The 21737-nt window shown below is 47.2% G+C and overlaps 1 protein-coding gene across 11 annotated transcripts in view; it reads left to right on the forward strand.

The window, feature by feature from the left end:
- Positions 1 to 19543, forward strand: part of prom1a (prominin 1a) — a 33886-nt gene extending 14343 nt beyond the window's left edge. For 2 of the 11 annotated variants that reach the window (XM_060062400.1, XM_060062405.1), the window contains 25 exons: positions 337 to 457; positions 556 to 619; positions 815 to 904; positions 1198 to 1221; positions 2721 to 2950; positions 3532 to 3606; positions 4337 to 4400; positions 4611 to 4770; positions 5294 to 5446; positions 6429 to 6552; positions 6826 to 6929; positions 7208 to 7292; positions 8030 to 8176; positions 9588 to 9659; positions 9831 to 9923; positions 10635 to 10652; positions 10899 to 10952; positions 11049 to 11129; positions 11205 to 11273; positions 12593 to 12682; positions 13778 to 13893; positions 15022 to 15045; positions 17268 to 17348; positions 17932 to 17959; positions 18434 to 19543. In XM_060062400.1, the coding sequence (XP_059918383.1) occupies positions 337 to 457; positions 556 to 619; positions 815 to 904; positions 1198 to 1221; positions 2721 to 2950; positions 3532 to 3606; positions 4337 to 4400; positions 4611 to 4770; positions 5294 to 5446; positions 6429 to 6552; positions 6826 to 6929; positions 7208 to 7292; positions 8030 to 8176; positions 9588 to 9659; positions 9831 to 9923; positions 10635 to 10652; positions 10899 to 10952; positions 11049 to 11129; positions 11205 to 11273; positions 12593 to 12682; positions 13778 to 13893; positions 15022 to 15045; positions 17268 to 17337 (2128 nt within the window). In that variant the 3' untranslated portion in view covers positions 17338 to 17348; positions 17932 to 17959; positions 18434 to 19543. The other 9 variants (XM_060062402.1, XM_060062406.1, XR_009527679.1 and 6 more) reach the window with 8 other exon arrangements.
- The last annotated feature ends 2194 nt before the right edge of the window (positions 19544 to 21737 follow it).

The raw sequence follows: 21737 nt of genomic DNA on the forward strand, positions 1-21737 counted from the left end.
CACACACTCAGGCATGCATGCACGCACACACACACACACATACACAGACACACACACACACAGGTCTTAATGTAATGTTGTTAAGAAGAATAATTGAATGTATCAAACAACTTAATTGGACAGCAGGGACCTCTACTGGAGGACTTGTGTCATTGGATATTATTATTATTATCTGTCAACGCATGTGTGGAATCATTAAGACATTTAAAGTAGTTAATGCATCTATTAACATCTATTGTCTAATGTATGGTGTGTCAAAATGTCTAAATGCCTTTATATATTTAATAAATAAGTATCTGGGGGATTGACATGTGGTTTGCTGTTGCTTGGCGACAGCATCGGAGTGCTGTGTGCCTACACAGCCAATCAGACGCTGAGCTCTCAGGTGAAGAACGTCAGGCGATTGGTCAACAGCAACATGAGGGACCTTCACACCTTCGTCAACGACACGCCCACGGTACCTGTCTGTCATTCGGCCTGTCTGTCTGTCTGTGTGTGTCTGTCTGTCCGTCTGTCTGTCTGTGGTTCCTCAACTAACTGGAATTTTTTTTCCAGCAAATTGACTTCCTGGTCTCTCAGTACTCGACTGCGAAAGGAAAAGTTCTGTACGACCTCGACAGTAAGTTACACTGTACTATAAATACTATTTACTACAAGAGTACTCTGTCCTAGACACTTACATCTAATGTTACTTTACTCTCTAGTCTAGCCACTACGATTTTAATGTAACTTTACTCTCTCTAGGCCCTAAGATCTTAATGTCGCTTATCTCTGTTCTAGATGGTACATTCATCCTGTGACCTTGACTCTCCAGATATAGGTCCTCTACTTGGCGGAAGGATACACCGGCAGCTAGGGAAGGAGGTCCGGCCTGCCATGGACGGAGCGCTCAGTCTGGCTGGAGGTGAGTCCGCCTCCGCCGATCACAGGCACTGTTAGCTGAGCCGGGTCATATATTAATATAATTAACACATCTGTCCTGCTGTTTTTTATATGTTGGGTAATTATAAGTAAACGTGCGTTTAAACTGTTGACTGAACATGAAAAATTAACAAGCAGGGAGCCAGCATATTAGTCACTTAGTTCATGATTACCATGTACTGCTGAACATTTAAACTTGTATACCGCACAATGAAGGCACTGAAAGACATTCAGAAGAATCTTTGTATATTCTTTCTTTTTGTTTTTGTTCTGAAGTGAAAATCGAAAGAGCCCTAAAAGGTAACAACAGTCTGACCCCCGTGACCTTTAACCCTGTGACCTCTGACACTGTCGTGACCCCAGTTCCCATTTGCCTTCCTTGAACATTTGGACCGATCAGGGGACAGAATGCCGTCTTAATGCAACATTAAGACCAAGGTTCTCCGCTCGTCGTGATTCAGACTCGGATCCCCAAATGGTTCTCACGTTTCTGTTCCTCATGTCATTGGTTGTTCCACTCCATCCACATCTCAACTCTCACATTTAAGTCAGTTCTGATAAGACAGTTCCGATCAGTCAGTTCTGATAAGTCTGTTCAGGATGAGTCAGTTATGATAAGTCAATTATAATAAGTCTGTTCCGATTAGTCAGTTCTGATAAGTCAGTTCCCGATGAGTCAGTTCTGCTAAGGCAGTTCCGATTAGTCAGTTCCGAGCCAGAGATTGGACAAGAGGCTTGAGTGCTGAGATAGAGAATACAAGACACTGGGACCAGTACAAGACACTGGGACCAGTACAAGACACTGGGACCAGTACACGGCACTGGGACCAGTACACGGCACTGGTACCAGTACAAGACACTGGTACCAGTACACGGCACTGGTACCAGTACAAGACACTGGTACCAGTACACGGCACTGGTACCAGTACAAGACACTGGTACCAGTACACGGCACTGGGACCAGTACAAGACACTGGGACCAGTACACGGCACTAAGACCAAAATCCACGTGAACGCGCTGCAAATCAAATCTTGCTGCCGGTTTTCGCGGCTGCAAGTGGTCCGGCAGCAAACCCGCTACGCGTCTCTACATTCACTTTGAATGGGATCGTGCCGCGCGGCATCTTTTTGCATCTATTGGTGTGAACGCAGGGTAATTTGGATTGGCTTCAATATCCACCAATCAGGGCTGATTTTAACCATCAGTGACAGCACTCAGAAATACAATCCAAGCTCTTCAATGTCTTCCCTCTCCTGCTTTACTCCTCGTACTCCTTTTTATAAATTTACACTCCTCACTGTGTTACCTCCTCCTCATGTTACACAGATTTACATACACACGTGTGTGTGTGTGTGTGTGTGTGTGTGTGTGTGTGTGTGTGTGTGTGTGTGTGTGTGTGTGTGTGTGTGTGTGTGTGTGTGTGTGTGTGTGTGTGTGTGTGTGTGTGTGTGTTTGTGTGTGCGCATTTGTATTGAAACTGTTTACTTTAGACGAGAGCTAAAAGTTGATGGTTCACCGGTTTCTCTCTCTCTCTCTCTCTCTCTCTCTCTCTGACTCTGTTTCGCACTCTCTCTCTCTCTCTCTCTCTCTCTCTCTCTGTGTGTGTGTGTGTGTGTGTGTGTGTGTGTGTGTGTGTGTGTGTGTGTGTGTGTGTGTGTGTGTGTGTGTGTGTGTGTGTGTGTGTGTGTGTGTGTGTGTGTGTGTGTATATATATATATTCACCTGTGTCTCTCTCTCTGCCTAACCTGTGTCTCTTTCTCTCCCTAACTTGTGTCTCCCTCTAACCTGTCTCCCCCAGCGATGCGAGAGACGAGGGAGGCTCTGGAGAATGCCAGTGTGTCTCTGGAGGTGCTCCAGGAGGGCAGCGGGAAGCTGGCCTTCAGCCTGAGTCTGATGAGGAGCAGTCTGAGGCGCAGCCTGGACGACCCGGCCTGCAGGGACCCCAAGAACCAGCCCACCTCCGCCCAGCTCTGCAGCGCCATCCAGAGCTCACTCAGCCACCTCCACCTGCACGCCAACTACTCCAGGGTACGGCCGTCCAGAGGCCTTGTTCCTCTAGAGCTCCTTCATCTAGAGCTCCTTCATCTAGAGGCCTTGTTCCTCTAGAGGTCCGTCATCTAGAGCTCCTTCATCTAGAGCTCCTTGTTCTTGAGGGCCTTCATCTTCTAGAGGTCCTGTGTTCTGATTCTGCTCTGGTTTTGGATGTTTAATCTGGTTCTGATCTGGTTTCAGATGGTTTAATCTGGTTCTGATCTGGTTTCAAGCTTCAACTTGTTTCATCTGGCTCTGAACTGGTTTCAGATATTTAATCTGGTTCTGATCTGGTTTCAGATGTTTAATCTGGTTCTGATCTGGTTTCAGTTTGCAAGTTTGAACCCTCAGCTGGAGAAGATGAACCAGGTTCTGCAGACAGACTTGTGTACAGATGTTTGAATCTGGTTCTGATCTGGTTTCAGATGCTTTAATCGGGTTCTGATCTGGTTTCAACTGGTTTCATCTGGTTCCGAACTGGTTTCAGATGTTCAATCTGGTTCTGATCTGTTTTCAGATGGTTTCATCTGGTACTGATCTGGTTTTAGATGTTTAATCTGGTTCTGATCTGGTTTCAGCTGGCAAGTGTGAACCCTCAGCTGGAGAAGATGAACCAGGTTCTGCAGACAGACTTGAGAGCCGTCATCCAGAGGGTGAGACAATACTACACTATAGTACTCTTGTACTTAATAATAATAATAATCTGACCCTGTAGTACTTTGATACTATAGCACTCTGATATGATGGTACTCTGGTACTATCGTACTCTAAAACTGTAGTACTCTGATACTATAGTACTTTGGTACGCTGATACTATAGTACTTTGATACTATGGAACTTTGATAATATAGTACTCTAATACTCTGATACTATAGTACTCTGATATTCTGATTCTATAGTACTTTGATACTATGGAACTTTGATACTATAGTAATCTAATACTCTGAAACTATAGTACTCTAATACTATATTACTCTGATACTATAGTAATCTGATACTATAGTACTCTGGTACTCTGATACTATAGTACTCTGATACTATGGAACTTTGATACTATAGTACTCTGATACTTATTAATCTAATACTCTCATACTATAGTGCTCTGATACTCTGATACTTTAGTACTCTAGTGCTATTTGAATAGCACTCTATAGTACTTCGGTACTATATTACTCTAATACTATAGTACTCTGGTACTAAATTACTTTAATACTATAGTACTCTGATACCCTGATACTATGCACTATACTGTTCTATTGTAGTACTCCTGTTGTAACGTAATACTCTATTGTACTGGCAGTGTGGTGTAGTATTCTAATACTGGCAGTGTGTTGTAGTACTCTCATACTGAGATACTGTAGTAACCTGTCCTATATGATGCAGGGCTACTCGTCTCTGAACAATACTCCTTCCATGGTGGTGGATCAGACCACGTCCGTGGTGGAGGGTGAGTTCAGCTACTACAGATTAACCCTAACCCCGAACCCTAACCCTGTAACCCTAACTGTAACCCTATAACCATAACCCTAACCCTAACCCTATAAGGGGTTAGGGTTGAGAGGGCCGAGAGGGCTGTAGTCTCTGGTAACTGCCCTCTAATGCCCCCTACGGGTGAGAGGGCAGTAGGCTCTGGTAACTGCCCTCTAATGCCCCCTAGGGGTGAGAGGGCTGTTGGACGGCATTGGCTCCAACATCAGCAGCTTCTCCAAGGGTTTCCCGGTCCGAAGCAGTCTGGCCAACTTCACCATCTTCATCAACCAGGCCCACTCGTCCATCGAGGACCACTACCCCCAGCTGGACCAGGCAGACTTCTACAGGTCGGTTCTTCATTGCTGGAGATTGATGGAGACTTTACAATATTTTATTTTGTAAGAGTGTAGACGCTAGAGATGCGCGGATGGGCTATTATTTCATCCGCAACCTCATCACAAACGCAACATCCGTCCGCACCAACGTTTTTTAACCATTTTCAAAACCGCACCCGCCCATCATCCGCCGGTTGTATCTAGCCTACTATATAGGCTAATGCCTATTGCACTTTCTTTTTTGCAAAGTCCACGGCACAACAGTGCAACATGCATGTTCACATTTTTTATTGTACATAACAACCCCAAAACTTGCCTTGCAAATCAAAGTTTTCTGACAATTTTTCTTATCTTCTTTCCTAGCCTTGGATTTTATTGAACTAGAAGTTTAACTTGTTCAACCTCTAGTCATCTCGCGCTGCCATTGTCAAATGTCACTTCTGAGTCAAATCACTCCATAATCTCTTAAATTCCTTATTCCACGAGGTAGGCTACAATGGTGGGCTGTTTTAAAATAAAACTGATATCGAAACAGGTGGGCTGGCTGCATCGCGCTGTGCTGCATGCTGGTCCTGGTCCTGGCCTTCAACTACCTGGGCCTGCTGTGTGGAACGCTGGGCTACGACAAACACGCCTCGCCCACCACCCGGGGCTGCATCTCCAACACCGGGGGCACCCTGCTCATGGCGTGAGTCCCGACCCCCGACCCACGACCCATGACCCTGCCCTGACCCCACCTGCTCCTTCATGACCTGGATGTCGTTTCACTGTAAGCTTCGGACAAAAGGGTCAGAGTGAGCCCAATTAGACAGAGTTAGTTAGTTAGAGTTAGCTGAATCAGATAGGGTTAGTTAGTTAGAGTTAGCTGAATTGGATAGGGTTAGTTAGTTAGAGTTGGCTGAATTAGATAGGGTTAGTTAGTTAGAGTTAGCTTAATGAGATAGGGTTAGTTAGTTAGTTAGAGTTAGCTGAATTGGATAGGGTTAGATAGTTAGAGTTGGCTGAATTAAAAAGGGTTAGTTAGTTAGAGTTAGCTGAATTGAAAAGGGTTATTTAGAGTAACCTGAATTAGATAGGGTTAGTTAGTTAGTTAGTTAGTTAGTTAGTTAGTTAGTTAGTTAGTTAGTTAGAGTTAGCTGAATTGGATAGAGTTAGTTAGTAAGTTAGCGTTAGCTGAATTGGATAGGGTTAGTTAGAGTTAGCTGAATTAGATAGGGTTAGTTAGTTAGAGTTAGCTGAATTAGATAGGGTTAGTTAGTTGGAGTTGGCTGAATTAGATAGGGTTAGTCAGTTAGAGTTAGCTGGATTAGATAGGGTTAGTTAGTTAGAGTTAGCTGAATTAGATAGTGTTAGTTAGTTAGGGTTAGCTGGAATAGATAGCGTTAGTTAGAGTTAGCTGAATTAGATAGGGTCAGATAGTTAGAGTTGGCTGAATTAGGTAGGGTTAGTTAGTTAAATTAGCTGGATTAGATAGGGTTAGTTAGTTAGTTAGTTAGTTAGAGTTGGCTGAATTAGATAGGGTTAGTTAGTTAGAGTTGGCTGAATTAGATAGGGTTAGTTAGTTAGCTGAGTTAGATCCTGGTTCCTTCCTGGTTCCCCCCTTGGTGTCAGACCCAGCTAACGTTCAGACCCAGCATGGCGGCGTGGTGATAAGGCGCTCCTCTCTCCAGGGGGGTGGGCTTCAGCTTCCTGTTCTCCTGGCTGCTCATGGGGGTCGTCACCGCCGCCTTCCTGGTTGGGGGGAACCTGGAGAAGCTGCTCTGTGAGCCCTACCACAGCAAGGAGCTCTTCAAGGTGTGTAGCAGCTCACCCCGTCTCCCCTGGTCGGACCCCCCCTGGTCTAACCTCAGGGGGGGTCTGAGGGGGTCTGGGGGGTAGGGTCTGGGGGGTCTGGGGGGTAGGGGTCTGAGGGATCTGGGGGGTAGGGTCTGAGGGGTCTGGGGGGGTCTAGGGGTAGGGGTCTGGGGGGTAGGGTCTGAGGGGTCTGGGGGGGTCTGGGGGGTAGGGTCTGGGGGGTCTAGGGGGTAGGGTCTTGGTGCAGCAGATTTGACCTGTTGTGGTCCTCAGCTCCTGGACACGCCCCACATGGTGGACCCCCAGTGGAGGAACTTCATCCCCGGGTTCCTGTACAACGACTCGGACCTGGACCTCACCGTGGAGAACCTGTACAGGTAGGAGGACCGCCGACCCCGACCCCCCAGACCACCCCGACCCCCAAGACCCCCAAGACCCCCAAGACCCCAAGACCACCCAGACCACCCAGACCACGGCTCAGGAGCTAATGCTAAGTGCGTGTGTGCGTGCGGTATGTGGTGTATGGTGTGTGTTTGTGTGTGTGCTGTGTGTGTGTGTGTGTGCGGTGTGTTGTGTGTGTGGTGTGTGTGGTGTGTGTATGTGTGCGATGTGTGTGTGTGTGTGTGTGTGTGTGCGGTGTGTGTGTGCGTTGCAGTAACTGTAAGGAGAACAGGGGTATCTACTCCGCCGGGCGTCTGGATAAGATCTTCAACATCACAGCGTTCCTCAACACCACCCTGGTCAGTCTCCTCCACCCTTCACTGACCGCCCCCACCCTCACCCCCACCCACAGCCCCCACCCTCACCCCCACCCTCACCCCCACCCACAGCCCCCACCCCCACCCACAGCCCCCACCCACAGCCCCCACCCTCACCCCCACCCACAGCCCCCACCCACAGCCCCCACCCTCACCCCCACCCACAGCCCCCACCCTCACCCCCACCCACAGCCCCCACCCTCACCCCCACCCACAGCCCCCACCCTCACCCCCACCCACAGCCCCCACCCACAGCCCCCACCCTCACCCCCACCCTCACCCCCACCCACAGCCCCCACCCACAGCCCCCACCCTCACCCCCACCCTCACCCCCACCCTCACCCCCACCCTCACCCCCACCCACAGCCCCCACCCACAGCCTCCACCCTCAGCCCCCCATCTACGGCGACATCAATCAATGCAATAAGAATCACAATATAGATTTAAACAAACAAATGTTGCTTCACAATATTACAAGAAGTAACCGATGAACGTTAATAAGATGAATCAGATCCTTAATGTACCAATTTTCTCTATTAAAATCTATCTGTATTATTTATCAGACAACGCTACTGTGCAATACAGTTTACCTCAGCTGCTATTGTGTGTGTGTGTGTGTGTGTGTGTGTGTGTGTGTGTGTGTGTGTGTGTGTGTGTGTGTGTGTGTGTGTGTGTGTGTGTGTGTGTGTGTGTGTGTGTGTGTGTGTGTGTGTGTGTAGTTCACCAGGGAGGTGGTGTCGGTGCTGGAGGGGATCCGTCTGGACCTGGGTGGGGTGGAGCTGCTGCAGGCGGAGGGGCGGCAGAACCTTCTGGACTTCTCTGAGTCCGGCCTGTCAGAGATCAACTACGCCCAATACCTGGAGGAGGTACCCACACACACACACACACACACACACACACACACACACACACAGACACACACACACACACACACACTCTCTCTCTCACTCACTCACTCACTCACTCACTCACTCACTCACTCACTCACTCACAGGTACTTTACTGTGTGTAATACTTTAGCGCGTTTCTTGCATCTCATAACCTTTGTCATTATTATATTGTTTATATTGTCAATACAAGTTGTGTCATATATTCTGTGTGTGTGTGTGGGTGTGTTTATGTATAGTGTTTCATATAGTGTCGAGTTTTCATCGACCAGCGCGTGATGACGGTACTCGTTTTTAATACATGTGGATTCAGTCTTGTATTCCAGTTGTGTATTCATTCAACATTATGTATTCCTAGCTTTTATACTACCAAAATTAATAAAAAGTACTGCTTGTGCTCTATCATATATTTGTACTTTTATGTTTATCATATATTTCCTATCAACATATATTTCAATCTTTTCAACATGTAGAGCTAATTTCTGCGACAGTTCTAAACACAACTCTAACTTTCCATTAATCTAAATCCTGGTTGCTATGGCAAGTGATCGAGTACAGTGACAGTCATCATCCACGACTTGACTTTCGTGGGTGCGGGTAAACGTTTCCATGGTAATGGCGAGCTCCACCAATCATAGACGGCTTTACACACTTAAGGATTTATTGGATTTACGTGTTTTTCTAAAAACTAGAAGTTCCCGTCTTTAACTTCTTTAGCTTTTACAGGAGCATATACCATAGACTCACAATATAACGGTTTGTGGTAGGGGTACTTTGGATGGTTACGACATTAAGGCTTTTAATCAAAACCTATATGGAGAAAATGAATGGGATTTTTACTTACAGAACCACAGTGTTGCACTCTATTGGGTTGTGGTCTAGTGTCTCTTAGGTAAATAAAGGTGTGGACTTGTGTCTCTTAGGTGATTAGAGGCGTGGTCTAGTGTCTGTTGAGTGAATTAAGGCGTGGTCTAGTGTCTGTTGGGTGAATTAAGGCGTGGTCTAGTGTCTGTTGAGTGAATTAAGGCGTGGTCTAGTGTCTGTTGGGTGAATTAAGGCGTGGTCTAGTGTCTGTTGGGTGAATAAAGGCGTGGTCTTGTGTCTCCCAGGTGAATAAAGGCGTGGTGTTGTGTCTCTTAGGTAAATAAAGGCGTGGTCTAGTATCTCTTAGGTGAGAAAAAAGGCGTGGTCTTGTGTCTCTTAAGTGAATAAATGCGTGGTCTAGGGTCTCTTAGGTGAAATAAGGAGTAGTCTTGTGTCTCCCAGGTGAATAAAGTCGTGGTCTCGTGTCTGTTAGGTGAATTAAGGCGTGGTCTTGTGTCTCCCAGGTGAATTAAGGCGTGGTCTTGTGTCTCCCAGGTGAATAAAGGCGTGGTCTTGTGTCTCCCAGGTGAATAAAGGTGTGACGGTGGAGGACCTGCTGACCTTCACCAGCCAGCTGGAGGCCCAGACGGACCTCATGGTAACACGGCCCCCATCTCCTCTCTACCTCAACAGGCTGCCTTATATGTTGTTATGTAAAACCTGTAAACATGTTGCGCGTGTGTGTTTGTGTGTCTGTTTGTGTGTGTGTGTATGTGTGTGCGTGTGTGTGTGTGCGTGTGTGTGTGTGTGTGTGTTTGTGTGTGTGCAGCCCGAGGGGCCCCTCCAGACCGCTCTGAAGGGCCACACCAGCACCCTGAGACAGATCCACAGCCAGCAGGTGGTGCCACTGGAGCAGGCCATGGTAGGCCTGTCTGTCTGTCTGTCTCTGTCTGTCCGTCTTTCTCTCTCTCTGTCCGTATCTCTCTCTGTCTGTCTGTCGGTCTGTCTCTCTCTCTATCTGTCTCTTGCTGTCCGTCTGTCTGTCTGTCTGTCTCTCACTCTATCTATCTGTATCTCTGTCTGTCCATCTGTCTGTCTGTCTGTCTGTCTCTCTATCTGTGTCTCTGTCTGTCCATATTTCTCTCTCTCTGTCCGTATCTCTCTCTGTCTGTCTGTCTGTCTGTCTGTCTGTCTGTCTGTCTGTTTGTATTTCTGTATGTCTGTTTCTCTGTCTGTCTGTCTGTCTGTCTGTCTGTCTGTCTGTCTGTCTGTCTGTCTGTCTGTCTGTCTGTCTGTCTGTCTGTCTGTCTGTCTCTGTCTGTCTGCCTGTCTCTGTCTGTATGTCGGTTTCTCTCTGTCTGTCTCTCTGTCTGTCTCTCTCTGTCTGTCTCTCTCTGTCTGTCTGTCTCTCTTTGTCTGTATGTCTGTTTCTCTCTGTCTGTCTCTCGGCCCCTGGTCAGAAGTCTAGGGCTCCTCCTGTAGACCTCTGAGGGGTCCAGGGGTCCTTGGTCAGAAGATGAAAATCAATGTTCGATTACCGTTTACAGTTAGTTAGCTATGGATTAGCTATCTGAGGCTCCAGTTACCCATGATGCACTGCGACTGAGTCTGTTGTTTTTCTTTCTTCATGCAGAAATATGTGAGAGCCAGGGTAAGCGGCCATGTTGAACACGTGTGTGTGTGTGTGTGTGTGTGTGTGTGTGTGTGTGTGTGTGTGTGTGTGTGTGTGTGTGTGTGTGTGTGTGTGTGTGTGTGTGTGTGTGTGTGTGTGTGTGTGTGTGCGTGTGTGTGTGTGTGTGTGTGTGTGTGTGTGTGTGTGGGGTGTAACACATTTCGTAGAGTTGTTTTCTGTCTGTTTTGGCTTGGTGACCTTTGACCTTCTGATCTTCTTCATCAGAGTGCGTTGAACCAGAGTATGAGGTTCCTGGAGCGAACGGCCTCCGACCTGCCAGTAAGTACTCTAACCTTTGACCTCTGACCTTCACACCCCCTTTGACCTTTAACATCTAAACCAGTGGACCAGACCAGATGATGTCTTGTTTTACAGAACAAAGTTTTGGCCGTTTTAAACGCCCTGGATGAAGCCCAATACCTAATCTCCAAGAATGCAACACAACTGACCAGTCAGGTAAACAACCAGATCCTCTTCCTCCCCCTGCCCTCGCATTCGTTCAGCTGAATGTTGACCTCCCTCCCCCCACAGGAGACGAAGCTGTACAAGGACGTCATCGTTGGCTACTTCCAGCAGTACATTGACTGGGTGAAGAGCTCGGTAAGTCTCTAAATGATTTCCCAGTGCGGCATCTTGACTGGTTCACCAGTGGAATAGTTTCCCAGTGTGGCATCGTGACTGGTTCACTGGTGGAATAGTTTCCCAGTGCACAATCATGACTGGTTCACTGGTGGAATAGTTTCCCAGTGTGGCATCATGACTGGTTCACTGGTGGAATAGTTTCCCAGTGTGGCATCGTGACTGGTTCACTGGTGGAATAGTTTCCCAGTGCACAATCATGACTGGTTCACTGGAGGAATAGTTTCCCAGTTTGACTGGTTGAATAGTTTCCCAGTGTGGCATCCTGACTGGTTGACTGGTTGAATAGTGTGGCATCGTGTATCAAACCTCCATGTGACTCAAACCAGATGGGAGGTTTGTGTTCTGAGGAGCGTTTTTCATCCAGGTTTAAACAGAGCGGACAGAGATGTGTTTGACACTATAATTATGCTGTACTCTATACCTATACTATACTCTATACTCTATAACTATACTATACTCTATATCTATACTATACTCTATACTCTATAACTATACTATACTCTACCTATACTGTACTCAATACTTTATAACTATAATATACTCTATACCTATACAATACTCTATACTCTATAACTATACTATACTCTATAACTATTCTATACTCTATACTCTATAACTATACTATACTCTTTATCTATACTGTACTCTATAACTATCCTATGCTCTAGTCTAGTCTATAGTATAGAGCATAGTATAGTTATAGAGTATAGTATAGTTATAGAGTATAGTTAATGGGTATAGAGTCTATACCCTTTAACTATACCCTATAACTATACTATACTCTATAACTATACTATAATCTATAACTATACTATACTCTGTAACTATACTATAATCTATACTCTATGCTATACTCTATAACTACTATACTCTATAACTATACTATAATCAATTCTCTATGCTATACTCTATAACTACTATACTCTATTACCATACTATACTCTATAACGATACTGTACTCTATAACTATACTATACTCTATAGATATACTATAACTCAACTATACTCTATAACTACTATACTCTATAACTATACTATACTCTATAGATATACTATAACTCAACTATACTCTATAACTACTATACTCTATAACTATACTATACTCTATAGATATACTATAACTCAACTATACTCTATAACTATACTATACTCTATAATGTGTTCTCCAAGCAGACATTTTGTTTCATCTCCAGAACTAGAGCCCTACTGGTTCTGTAGTGGGCCTGTAGTGGGCCTGCTCCCTGGTTTGATGATGTCATTACCTGTTTCCTGTCCAGCTGGCATTGGAGGTGGCGACCTGTAAGCCCCTGAGCAACATGGTGGACACTGCCCACATCCTCACCTGCAACTTCCTGCTGGACGCCATGGTAACACACCGTGTTTCTGTGTGGATGCGTGTGTGTGTGGGTGCGTGTGTGTGGGTGTGTTTTTAGTGCCTGGATGGTGGTGAGATGTGGTTGTGTGTAACTGAGCTTAGTGGGGTCTTGTCTCATGGTGGTCTCATGGTGGTCTCATAGTGGTCTGGTCTCATGGTGGTCTCATGGTGGTCTGGTCTCATGTGGTCTCATGGTGGTCTTGTCTCATGTGGTCTCATGGTGGTCTGGTCTCACGGTGGTCTCATGGTGGTCTCATGGTGGTATCATGGTGGTCTGGTCTCATGGTGGTCTCATGGTGGTCTGGTCTCATGTGGTCTCATGGTGGTCTTGTCTCATGTGGTCTCATGGTGGTCTGGTCTCACGGTGGTCTCATGGTGGTCTCATGGTGGTCTGGTCTCATGGTGGTCTCATGGTGGTCTTGTCTCATGTGGTCTCATGGTGGTCTGGTCTCACGGTGGTCTCATGGTGGTCTCATGGTGGTCTCATGGTGGTCTGGTCTCATGGTGGTCTGGTCTCATGTGGTCTCATGGTGGTCTTGTCTCATGTGGTCTCATGGTGGTCTGGTCTCACGGTGGTCTCATGGTGGTCTCATGGTGGTCTGGTCTCATGTGGTCTCATGGTGGTCTGGTCTCATGTGGTCTCATGGTGGTCTGGTCTCATGTGGTCTCATGGTGGTCTGGTCTCATGGTGGTCTGGTCTCACGGTGGTCTCATGGTGGTCTGGTCTCATGTGGTCTCATGGTGGTCTGGTCTCATGTGGTCTCATGTGGTCTCATGGTGGTCTGGTCTCATGTGGTCTCATGCTGGTCTGGTCTCATGTGGTCTCATGGTGGTCTGGTCTCATGGTGGTCTCATGGTGGTCTTGTCTCATGTGGTCTCATGGTGGTCTGGTCTCACGGTGGTCTCATGGTGTTGGTTCCGTGGTTCTAAGCTGTGTTTGGTCTCTTTTGTGTTGGTTCCGTGGTTCTAAGCTGTGTTCTGTCTCTTCTGTGTTGGTTCCGTGGTTCTAAGCTGTGTTCTGTCTCTTCTGTGTTGGTTCCGTGGTTCTAAGCTGTGTTCAGTCTCTTTTGTGTTGGTTCTTCAACAGAACACGTTCTGGATGGGTCTGGGCTGCAGCACGCTGTTCCTCCTGCCCAGCATCGTCCTCGCCGTGAAGCTCGCCAAGTTCTACCGCCGCATGGAAACAGAGGACGTCTACGACGAGTGAGTCTCTGACCGCCGCTCAGGGCTGAACACATGAAGAACATGGAGAACCTGGGGAACATTAGGAACATGAGGAACATCAGGAACACAGGGAACATTAGGAACCTGAGGAACATCAGGAACATCAGGAACACAGGGAACACAGGGAACATTAGGAACATGAGGAACATGAGGAACATCAGGAACACAGGGAACACAGGGAACATTAGGAACATGAGGAAAATTAGGAACATCAGGAACATTAGGAACATGAGGAACATCAGGAACATCAGGAACATCAGGAACATCAGGAAAATTAGGAACATCAGGAACATTAGGAACATGAGGAACATCAGGAACATGAGGAACATCAGGAACATTAGGAACATCAGGAACATCAGGAACATCAGGAACATTAGGAACATTAGGAACATGAGGAACATCAGGAACATTAGGAACCTGAGGAACAATAGGGACATGAGGATCATGAGGAAAATGAGGAACATTGGGAACATTAGGAACATGAGGAACATGAAGAACCTGGAGAACATGAGGAAAATTAGGAACCTGGGGAACATTAGATACACGGGGAACGCCTGAAGATCTAGGGTTCCTCCTTCAATCTGAAGTTGAGCTGAAGTTGGGATGTTTTGTGGGTTCCTGTTAACGTGTGAATCTGTCCTCCCTCCTTCCCGCAGCTCCTCTGTCTCTGGAACCTGGCACTTTACTCTCTGATATGATAACCATTCCTACAGGTCCCCCCCCCCCCCCCCCTTAAGCACTCTGCACTTTAAGAGGAGCTGCTTTAGTCTGGCCTCCAGCAGGCGTCCACAACGCTTTACTGAAGCCCTGCTCTGCTGCGTTGGGGGGGGGGGGGGGGGGGGGGGGGGGGGGGGGGGGGCAGTGCAGTGTGGTGTGGGGAGGGGATGGGCGGGGGGGTGGGGGGGGTTGGGAGGGGCGGTTTAGGAAGGGGAGGGGCAGGGAGGGGGGGTTGGGAAGGGCAGGGAGGGGCGGGCCGGGGAGGGTCATGGAGGGTCAGGGATGGGCAGGGAGGGGCAGGGAGGGGCAGGATGGGGCAGGGAGGGGGCGGAAGGGCATTTGTTTACATGAGCCTGGGGTTTACTTCTGTTTTGTATTTTGTCTTCGTAGCAATGACACAATCCCCATGAAAACGTAAGAGTTATTTTACCCAGAATTCCTTTCCCCTGTCTTTGTTGTTCTGTGTCCTTTTCCTGCCTTTAATCTCCTGCTTTTCGATAGTTGAACTGGATTCAGTATTTGTACTGGTTTCACTGGTTTCATTGGTTTAACTTGGGTGCTGGTGGAGGTCTGTGAAGCTGTGGGTGCTGGGGTCTCCTGGGGTCTTCAGACGCGTCCCTCCTCATTGGTCAGATCCACCTGACCAGCGTTCCCAGTGTAGTGTTCAGATCCCCCTGACCAGCGTTCCCAGTGTAGTGTTCAGATCCCCCTGACCAGCATTCCCAGTGTAGTGTTCAGATGCCCCTGACCAGCGTTCCCAGTGTAGTGTTCAGATCCCCCTGACCAGCGTTCCCAGTGTAGTGTTCAGATCCCCCTGACCAGCGTTCCCAGTGTAGTTTTCAGGCCACTCTGTCCTTCAGTAGAAGAACCTTTCTGTTCAGTACTGACGGAGGCCTGCAGGGGGCGCTCTACATGTGGTGTGTTTGTCGCGTTAGTAATGGTTATCATAGAGGGGTTGTAATGGTTACCATAGTGGTGTAATGGTTATCATAGAGATATTGTAATGGTTACCATAATGGTGTAATGGTTATCATAGAGGGGTTGTAATAGTTACCATAATGGTGTAATGGTAGTAATGGTTATCACAGAGAGGTTGGCCCGGCAGTGCTGAGACCGCCTCACAGGTAAAACTCAGACTGGATTCTGTCGCATGAAGGCATGAAGGCACGAAGGCATGTTCCCCCTAGTGGACAGACCGTTACACATGAAGGCATGCTCCCCCTAGTGGACAGACTGTTACACCTGAAGGCATGCTCCCCCTAGTGGACAGAATGTTACACATGAAGGCGTGTTCCCCCTAGTGGACAGACCGCTACACACCACATACACACAAGCATGAACACACACGGTTTAGTTCCGACAATCTCGGTTTCCTTCCGACAATCTCTCTCTCTCTCTCTCTCTCTCTCTCTCTCTCTCTCTCTCTCTCTCTCTCTCTCTCTCTCTCTCTCTCTCTCTCTCTCTCTCTCTCTCTCTCTCTCTCTCTCTCTCTCTCTCTCTCTCTCTCTCTCTCTGGTAAAGCGAGCATTGTGTTGACTGCTCTTCCTGTCTCTCGTTTAGAGTCGCCCAATCAGATCAACATATCAAACCCCCGCTCAACATACACCTGGTCATTTTAGTGAAGGACAGGCAAGCATGCCCCGCCCCCTGTGTGATATGGCCATGCCCACTGCCTCATGACTCCGCCCACTACCGCATGACTCCCGCCTTCTAACCACGTGTTTACTGCATGCTCCGTCCGTGTATTGGTTGCTTGTTCCTGATTGGCTGTTTCAGTGTACAGACAGAGAGCACCACGTTATGAACGGCCGTGTTTAAAACATTAATATTAACATGAACAAAAATGTCCTACTGGTACATCGCCGCGTCAATGAGCACCTCCATTTTGGTTAGTGCTCCTGTACTTCTGCTGGTTTATGAAGTGAGCAGCCATGTTCTTTTTGCCGCTGTTAAGTTATGTGGAGTTGCGTTAAGTTGCTCATGCATCCTCTCAAAATGGAGGCCAATAGAACCTAAGGCGTGCTGATAGGTGGAGGGCCTGTAGACCATGAGCTCTGATAGGCTGAGGGCCTGTAGACCAGGAGCTCTGATAGGCTGAGGGCCTGTAGACCAGGAGCTCTGATAGGCTGAGGGCCTGTAGACCAGGAGCTCTGATAGGCTGAGGGCTGTAGACCAGGAGCTGAAGCGCTCCATCGTGTTCTGGTCCTCAGCGTGTTGCTCTCTGACGCTGGCCCTGGCTGACCTATGAGGAGCCTCAAGGCACAACCTGTGATGACCTTGTGTGTGTGTGTGTGTGTGTGTGTGTGTGTGTGTGTGTGTGTGTGTGTGTGTGTGTGTGTGTGTGTGTGTGTGTGTGTGTGTGTGTGTGTGTACTCTGTGTGTACTCTATGTGTACTCTATGTGTACTCCATGTGTGCGTTTGTGTGTGTGTGTGTGTGTGTGTGTGTGTGTGTGTGTGTGTGTGTGTGTGTGTGTGTGTGTGTGTGTGTGTACTCTATGTGTGTGTGTGTGTGTGTGTGTGTGTCTACTCTATGTGTGTGTGTGTGTGTGTGTGTGTGTGTGTGTGTGTGTGTGTGTGTGTGTGTGTGTGTGTGTGTGTGTGTGTGTGTGTGTGTGTGTACGTGTGTGTGTGTTAGTGTTCCCTCCTATGACACTATGACCAGGTTTCCCCGGGCCTCCGCCCCCCCGAGCTACATCGACTGGTGACGGAGAGAAAGGTACTCCATTTCCCACAATCCACCGGGCCTCGTCTCACCTCCTCCACGCCGCCATCACACTTCACTTCCTCCATTCTTTCAGCTTCCCTTCTGGTTCGTCTGATGCCATGACGACCGCCTCTCGTCTGCCAAGCTGCTATTCGTCTTTCTCTTTGGGGACGATTCAGCATTCACACGCTCGCATGTTGGTCACCACAGCCCGCCTCCTCCTCTGTCCCCCCGCCTGTTATAAATAAAGTTTGTTCAAATCAGATGTCTTCAAGAGTAACTAAAGAGCAAGCTTCAGCCCTGACCCTCTGGAAACCCTGGAAACAAGCTGAGCCATCAGCAGGAGGGATGCTATTGGCTCTTTAAAGCATACTAAAATATAATATATAGAGAGATGTTGCATGTTTAAATACTTCATGTACATTAATCACTTCCTTCTTCCCGTTTCACTAATGCATCACTTCCTTCTTCCTGTTTCACTAATGCATCACTTCCTTCTGCCTGTTTCGCTATTGCATCACTTCCTTCTCCCTGTTCGCTAATGCATCGCTTCCTTCTTCCTGTATCTCTAATGCATCACTTCCTGTCCGTCCAGTGGCCCGGCAGGGTGGAGCTAAACAATGGTGAGTCTGCTCTCATTTATTCTCCTTTGGCCAACATGAGAGGACCCCAGCTAGGTCCCTCCCTAGAAGCTAGGACCCTCCCTAGCATCCTAAGGGGCACCAGCTAGGACCCTCCCTAGAAGCTACGACCCTCCCTAGCATCCTAAGGGGCACCAGCTAGGACCCTGCCTAGAAGCTAGGACTCTCCCTAGCATCCTAAGGGGCACCAGCTAGGACCCTCCCTAGAAGCTAGGACCCTCCCTAGCATCCTAAGGGGCACCAGCTAGGACCCTCCCTAGAAGCTAGCACCCTCCCCAGCACCCTTTGTAAATAACTACTACTGTATCCAAACTCTGAAAGTCCTAACACATGAACGGTTACAAGAGCTTGAAACAATGAAGGAAACAGGAAAATAAAAACCCATGATCACCACATATAGAACAGATCCAAAGTTATATTCACCCTGAACTAAAACCCACCGTCCTCGTAAACTAGGTCTACCACAGGAGAAGACCACGGGAAGTCTCTGCTCCCTCCTCCAATCAACAATCACAAAACATAATCAATGAAAGACCAGCAAAGCCCCCCGACCCACCCTCCAGCCAGGGATCTCTCTCACCACGCCTGGAGCCTCCAGGGTCTCTCCTAGAGCCTCCAGGTTCTCTCCAGAACCCTCCAGGATCTTCCTTTTTTCTAGTTTTTCATTATTTTTTGACCTTTTGAAAAGGTCAAGGGAAGGTCACAGTGAACTGTGAGGAGTTGTGACCTTTCACCCCGGCTCCGGACCTAGTTGCTCCTCATGTCTGGTGCTAGACCCTCCCAAAGTTCTTCCTGTTTCCTGTTTCCAGTTTTGCGGACAAACGATGGGATCGCTGACACCGACGACCTACCAGTCTGTAATACTCAGAATACTAACTCATGGTTTCATCCCAGTGAAGCTCAAAGAAACCCTTCTTTGTTCAAGTCTCAATGTTTACAACCTTCTGTGGGCACCAGAAGTCTCCTGCTGGTAGTGATTTCAAACAAAGCGTGACTTTAAAACTTGTGTTGGAGCATGGTCCACGTCCGCATGCTGCCTTTAGTTTATTATTCGATTCTTTAACCACACTTGAGGATATTGTGTTAAGATGACTAACTCTAAACATATCAGTTTTGCTTTTGTAGTGCTCACTGAAGTGAGCAACTTGCTTCTTTTTAAGTACACTTCTATTTTTATCATAGCCTACAGATCAACTCGGTATGCCAGGCTAGATTTAAAAGGTATCAAACCAAAACAAAGTCTCACCCCTCCCTGCAGCCCTTCCTCCAAAGCCACTCCCCCTAATCACATGACTTGCTCGCTAGTGTAGCCACAGGTCTGCTAGCCCTGTGGAAGACTCCTGTCATGGTTTACTAGCTAGCTAGCTTTAGCCACAGCACTGAGAGCATGGGTAGACAGCTTGCAGGTGTCCGGATAAGCAGGTAGACAGACTGGCGAATCACAGCTCTGTGCAGCCACAGATATCAGATTTGTTTTTGTTTTTGTCAGAGCATTTGATTTACTGATTGCTGAAAATGTCAATAAAAATGACAAAAATATCCTTATGAAATAAATTGCCTACCCTAGTTTTAGTTGCATTTTCTATTTTCTTGTTCCTGCGGTAGACGTTCGGTATGTCTGAAAATGCAGAAGAAGTGAATGTTTTTAGAACATGCTCCCTGTTCAACGTTGCTTAGGCTACCATGCGACCACCTCCTCCTCACTGGAGAGGAGGAGGTGAAATATTGGTTAGGGTAATGGTTAGCCTGGTAGATGGTAAGGGTTAGGGTAAGGGTAAGCCTGGTAGATTAGTTAGGGTTAGGGGAAGGGTTAGCCCAGTAGATTGGTTAGGGGAAGGGTTAGCCCGGTAGATTGGTAAGGGTTAGGGTAAGGGTTAGCCCGGTAGATTGGTTAGGGTAAGGGTTAGCTTGGTAGATTTGTTAGGGTTAGGAGAAGGGTTAGCCTGGTAGATTGGTTAGGGTAAGGGTTAGTCCTAGCCAGCAGATGATGGAGCCTAGGTTACAGACACCTCTAGTCCCAGCTCCTGGTATTTATCATTTCATTGTGATATGGGACCAATGAAAACATGTATCAAAATCAAATGGATTTTATGGAGGGAACAAACATTTAGAAAAATCAACTATTTTGTTTTCTGGACTTGGTATCCCGGGTCCGGATACATGTTGTGTCAGGTGAGAGACGGAGCTGACAGGTGAGACGGAGCTGACAGGTAAGAGATGGAGCTGACAGGGGAGAGATGAAGCTGACAGGTAAGAGATGGAGCTGACAGGTGAGGACGGAGCCGACAGGTGTGACAGAGCTGACAGGTGAAGACGGAGCTGACCGTCAGGTGAGAGACGGAACGGGGGGGAGACCCAGGAGGTGTGTGAGCGGGCTCCAATGATGTCGCTGGTTCATATGTTTGAGTGACAGCTGTACAGATCGTGAATGAACGTTCAAAATCAGCCAAATTCCCAGTGGTATTATTATTTTCCGTAAATGTCCTCAACATACCGGGCTCGAGGTGCAGGAGGTGATTGCAATTACATTTAGGGCATTTAGCAGACGCTTTTATCCAAAGCGACTTACATCGGTTAAAACACACATTGACACACCGACGGCAGAGTCAACCATGCAAGGCAACAGCCAGCTCGTCAGGAGCAGTTAGGGTTAAGTATCTTGCTCAGGGACACATCAACGCTAGCTAGGAGGAGCTGGGGATCGAACTAGACAACTGCTCTACCTCCTGAGCTAAGCCGAGGTGATGAACCATGTGTTGTTGAGGAGATTCATTTTTAGAGCAGAGCTAACTTTATTGCATCGAGACTAACCCTAACCCTAGCAATTTTTTATTATTTAAAAAAAAAGCTTGTTCTTTTTTTTGTACTTTATTCTCAGATGCTGTATTTTCATATTATGCATGTATATAGTATAGGTCATGGTTTCTCAACGGGGGCGGGATCACCCCCTGGGGGGCGTTCGCCCAACCTATAGGGGGGTGCTGGAAACGTGAATATTTTTTTCATTTTTTGGGGGGGACTATAAACTTTCACGGTTTTCTATTTTTTGTGGGAAAAAATTGTCTACCTGAAATAAATAGCCTATTTTCATTTATTGGTTTCTAACCCCTCTACCGTCTCAGCTACTTTTTACTGTCTATACGCAGTGTAACAGTGGTCATACAGCGCGGTTCGGTCCTGCACACGCCCAGACTCCTGTTACATCAGCTATCGTCATGATCTCTATAGCAGGGGCGATTCTAGGTTCTGACTTTTGGGGGGGGCTCAACCCCAGGAAGCCACAGGTGTATATGAGGTATATAAAGTCCTGTCCAAGATTTTTTTATTCCACAACCTTTATTTTATTAGTTACTATGCTGTTGTATGTCTAAGCCAAAAGCTGGCAATGTCAGCTAAATAATGCAGTTCTGAACCACTAAAGTGATGGAAGGAAAAAATACTAATTGGATGAAGTGTAACGATGGTCGAGCATCAGGGAGACGGAGGCGAAACTGTTGAATTTTCTTTCTTTTATTTTCCTTTGGAAAATAAATCAAATTTACAGCACTTTATTAAAACCTTTTTACATTATGGAGCCACATACCTTTGGAAAATAAATCAAATCATTGCCATCAGAAATCGGTGTACATATACAGCATCTGCACAAGCAAGAAAGAGAGTAATATTACTTTCAATGTATGAACGTGGCTAGCGGAATAATCAATGGATGTGAACTGTAAAAACAAATTTGAGGTATATTAAATTTCCTTTGTGTAAGTTT

This window comes from Gadus macrocephalus, chromosome 10 (assembly GCF_031168955.1).
Source record: "Gadus macrocephalus chromosome 10, ASM3116895v1".
Taxonomy (NCBI): domain Eukaryota; kingdom Metazoa; phylum Chordata; class Actinopteri; order Gadiformes; family Gadidae; genus Gadus; species Gadus macrocephalus.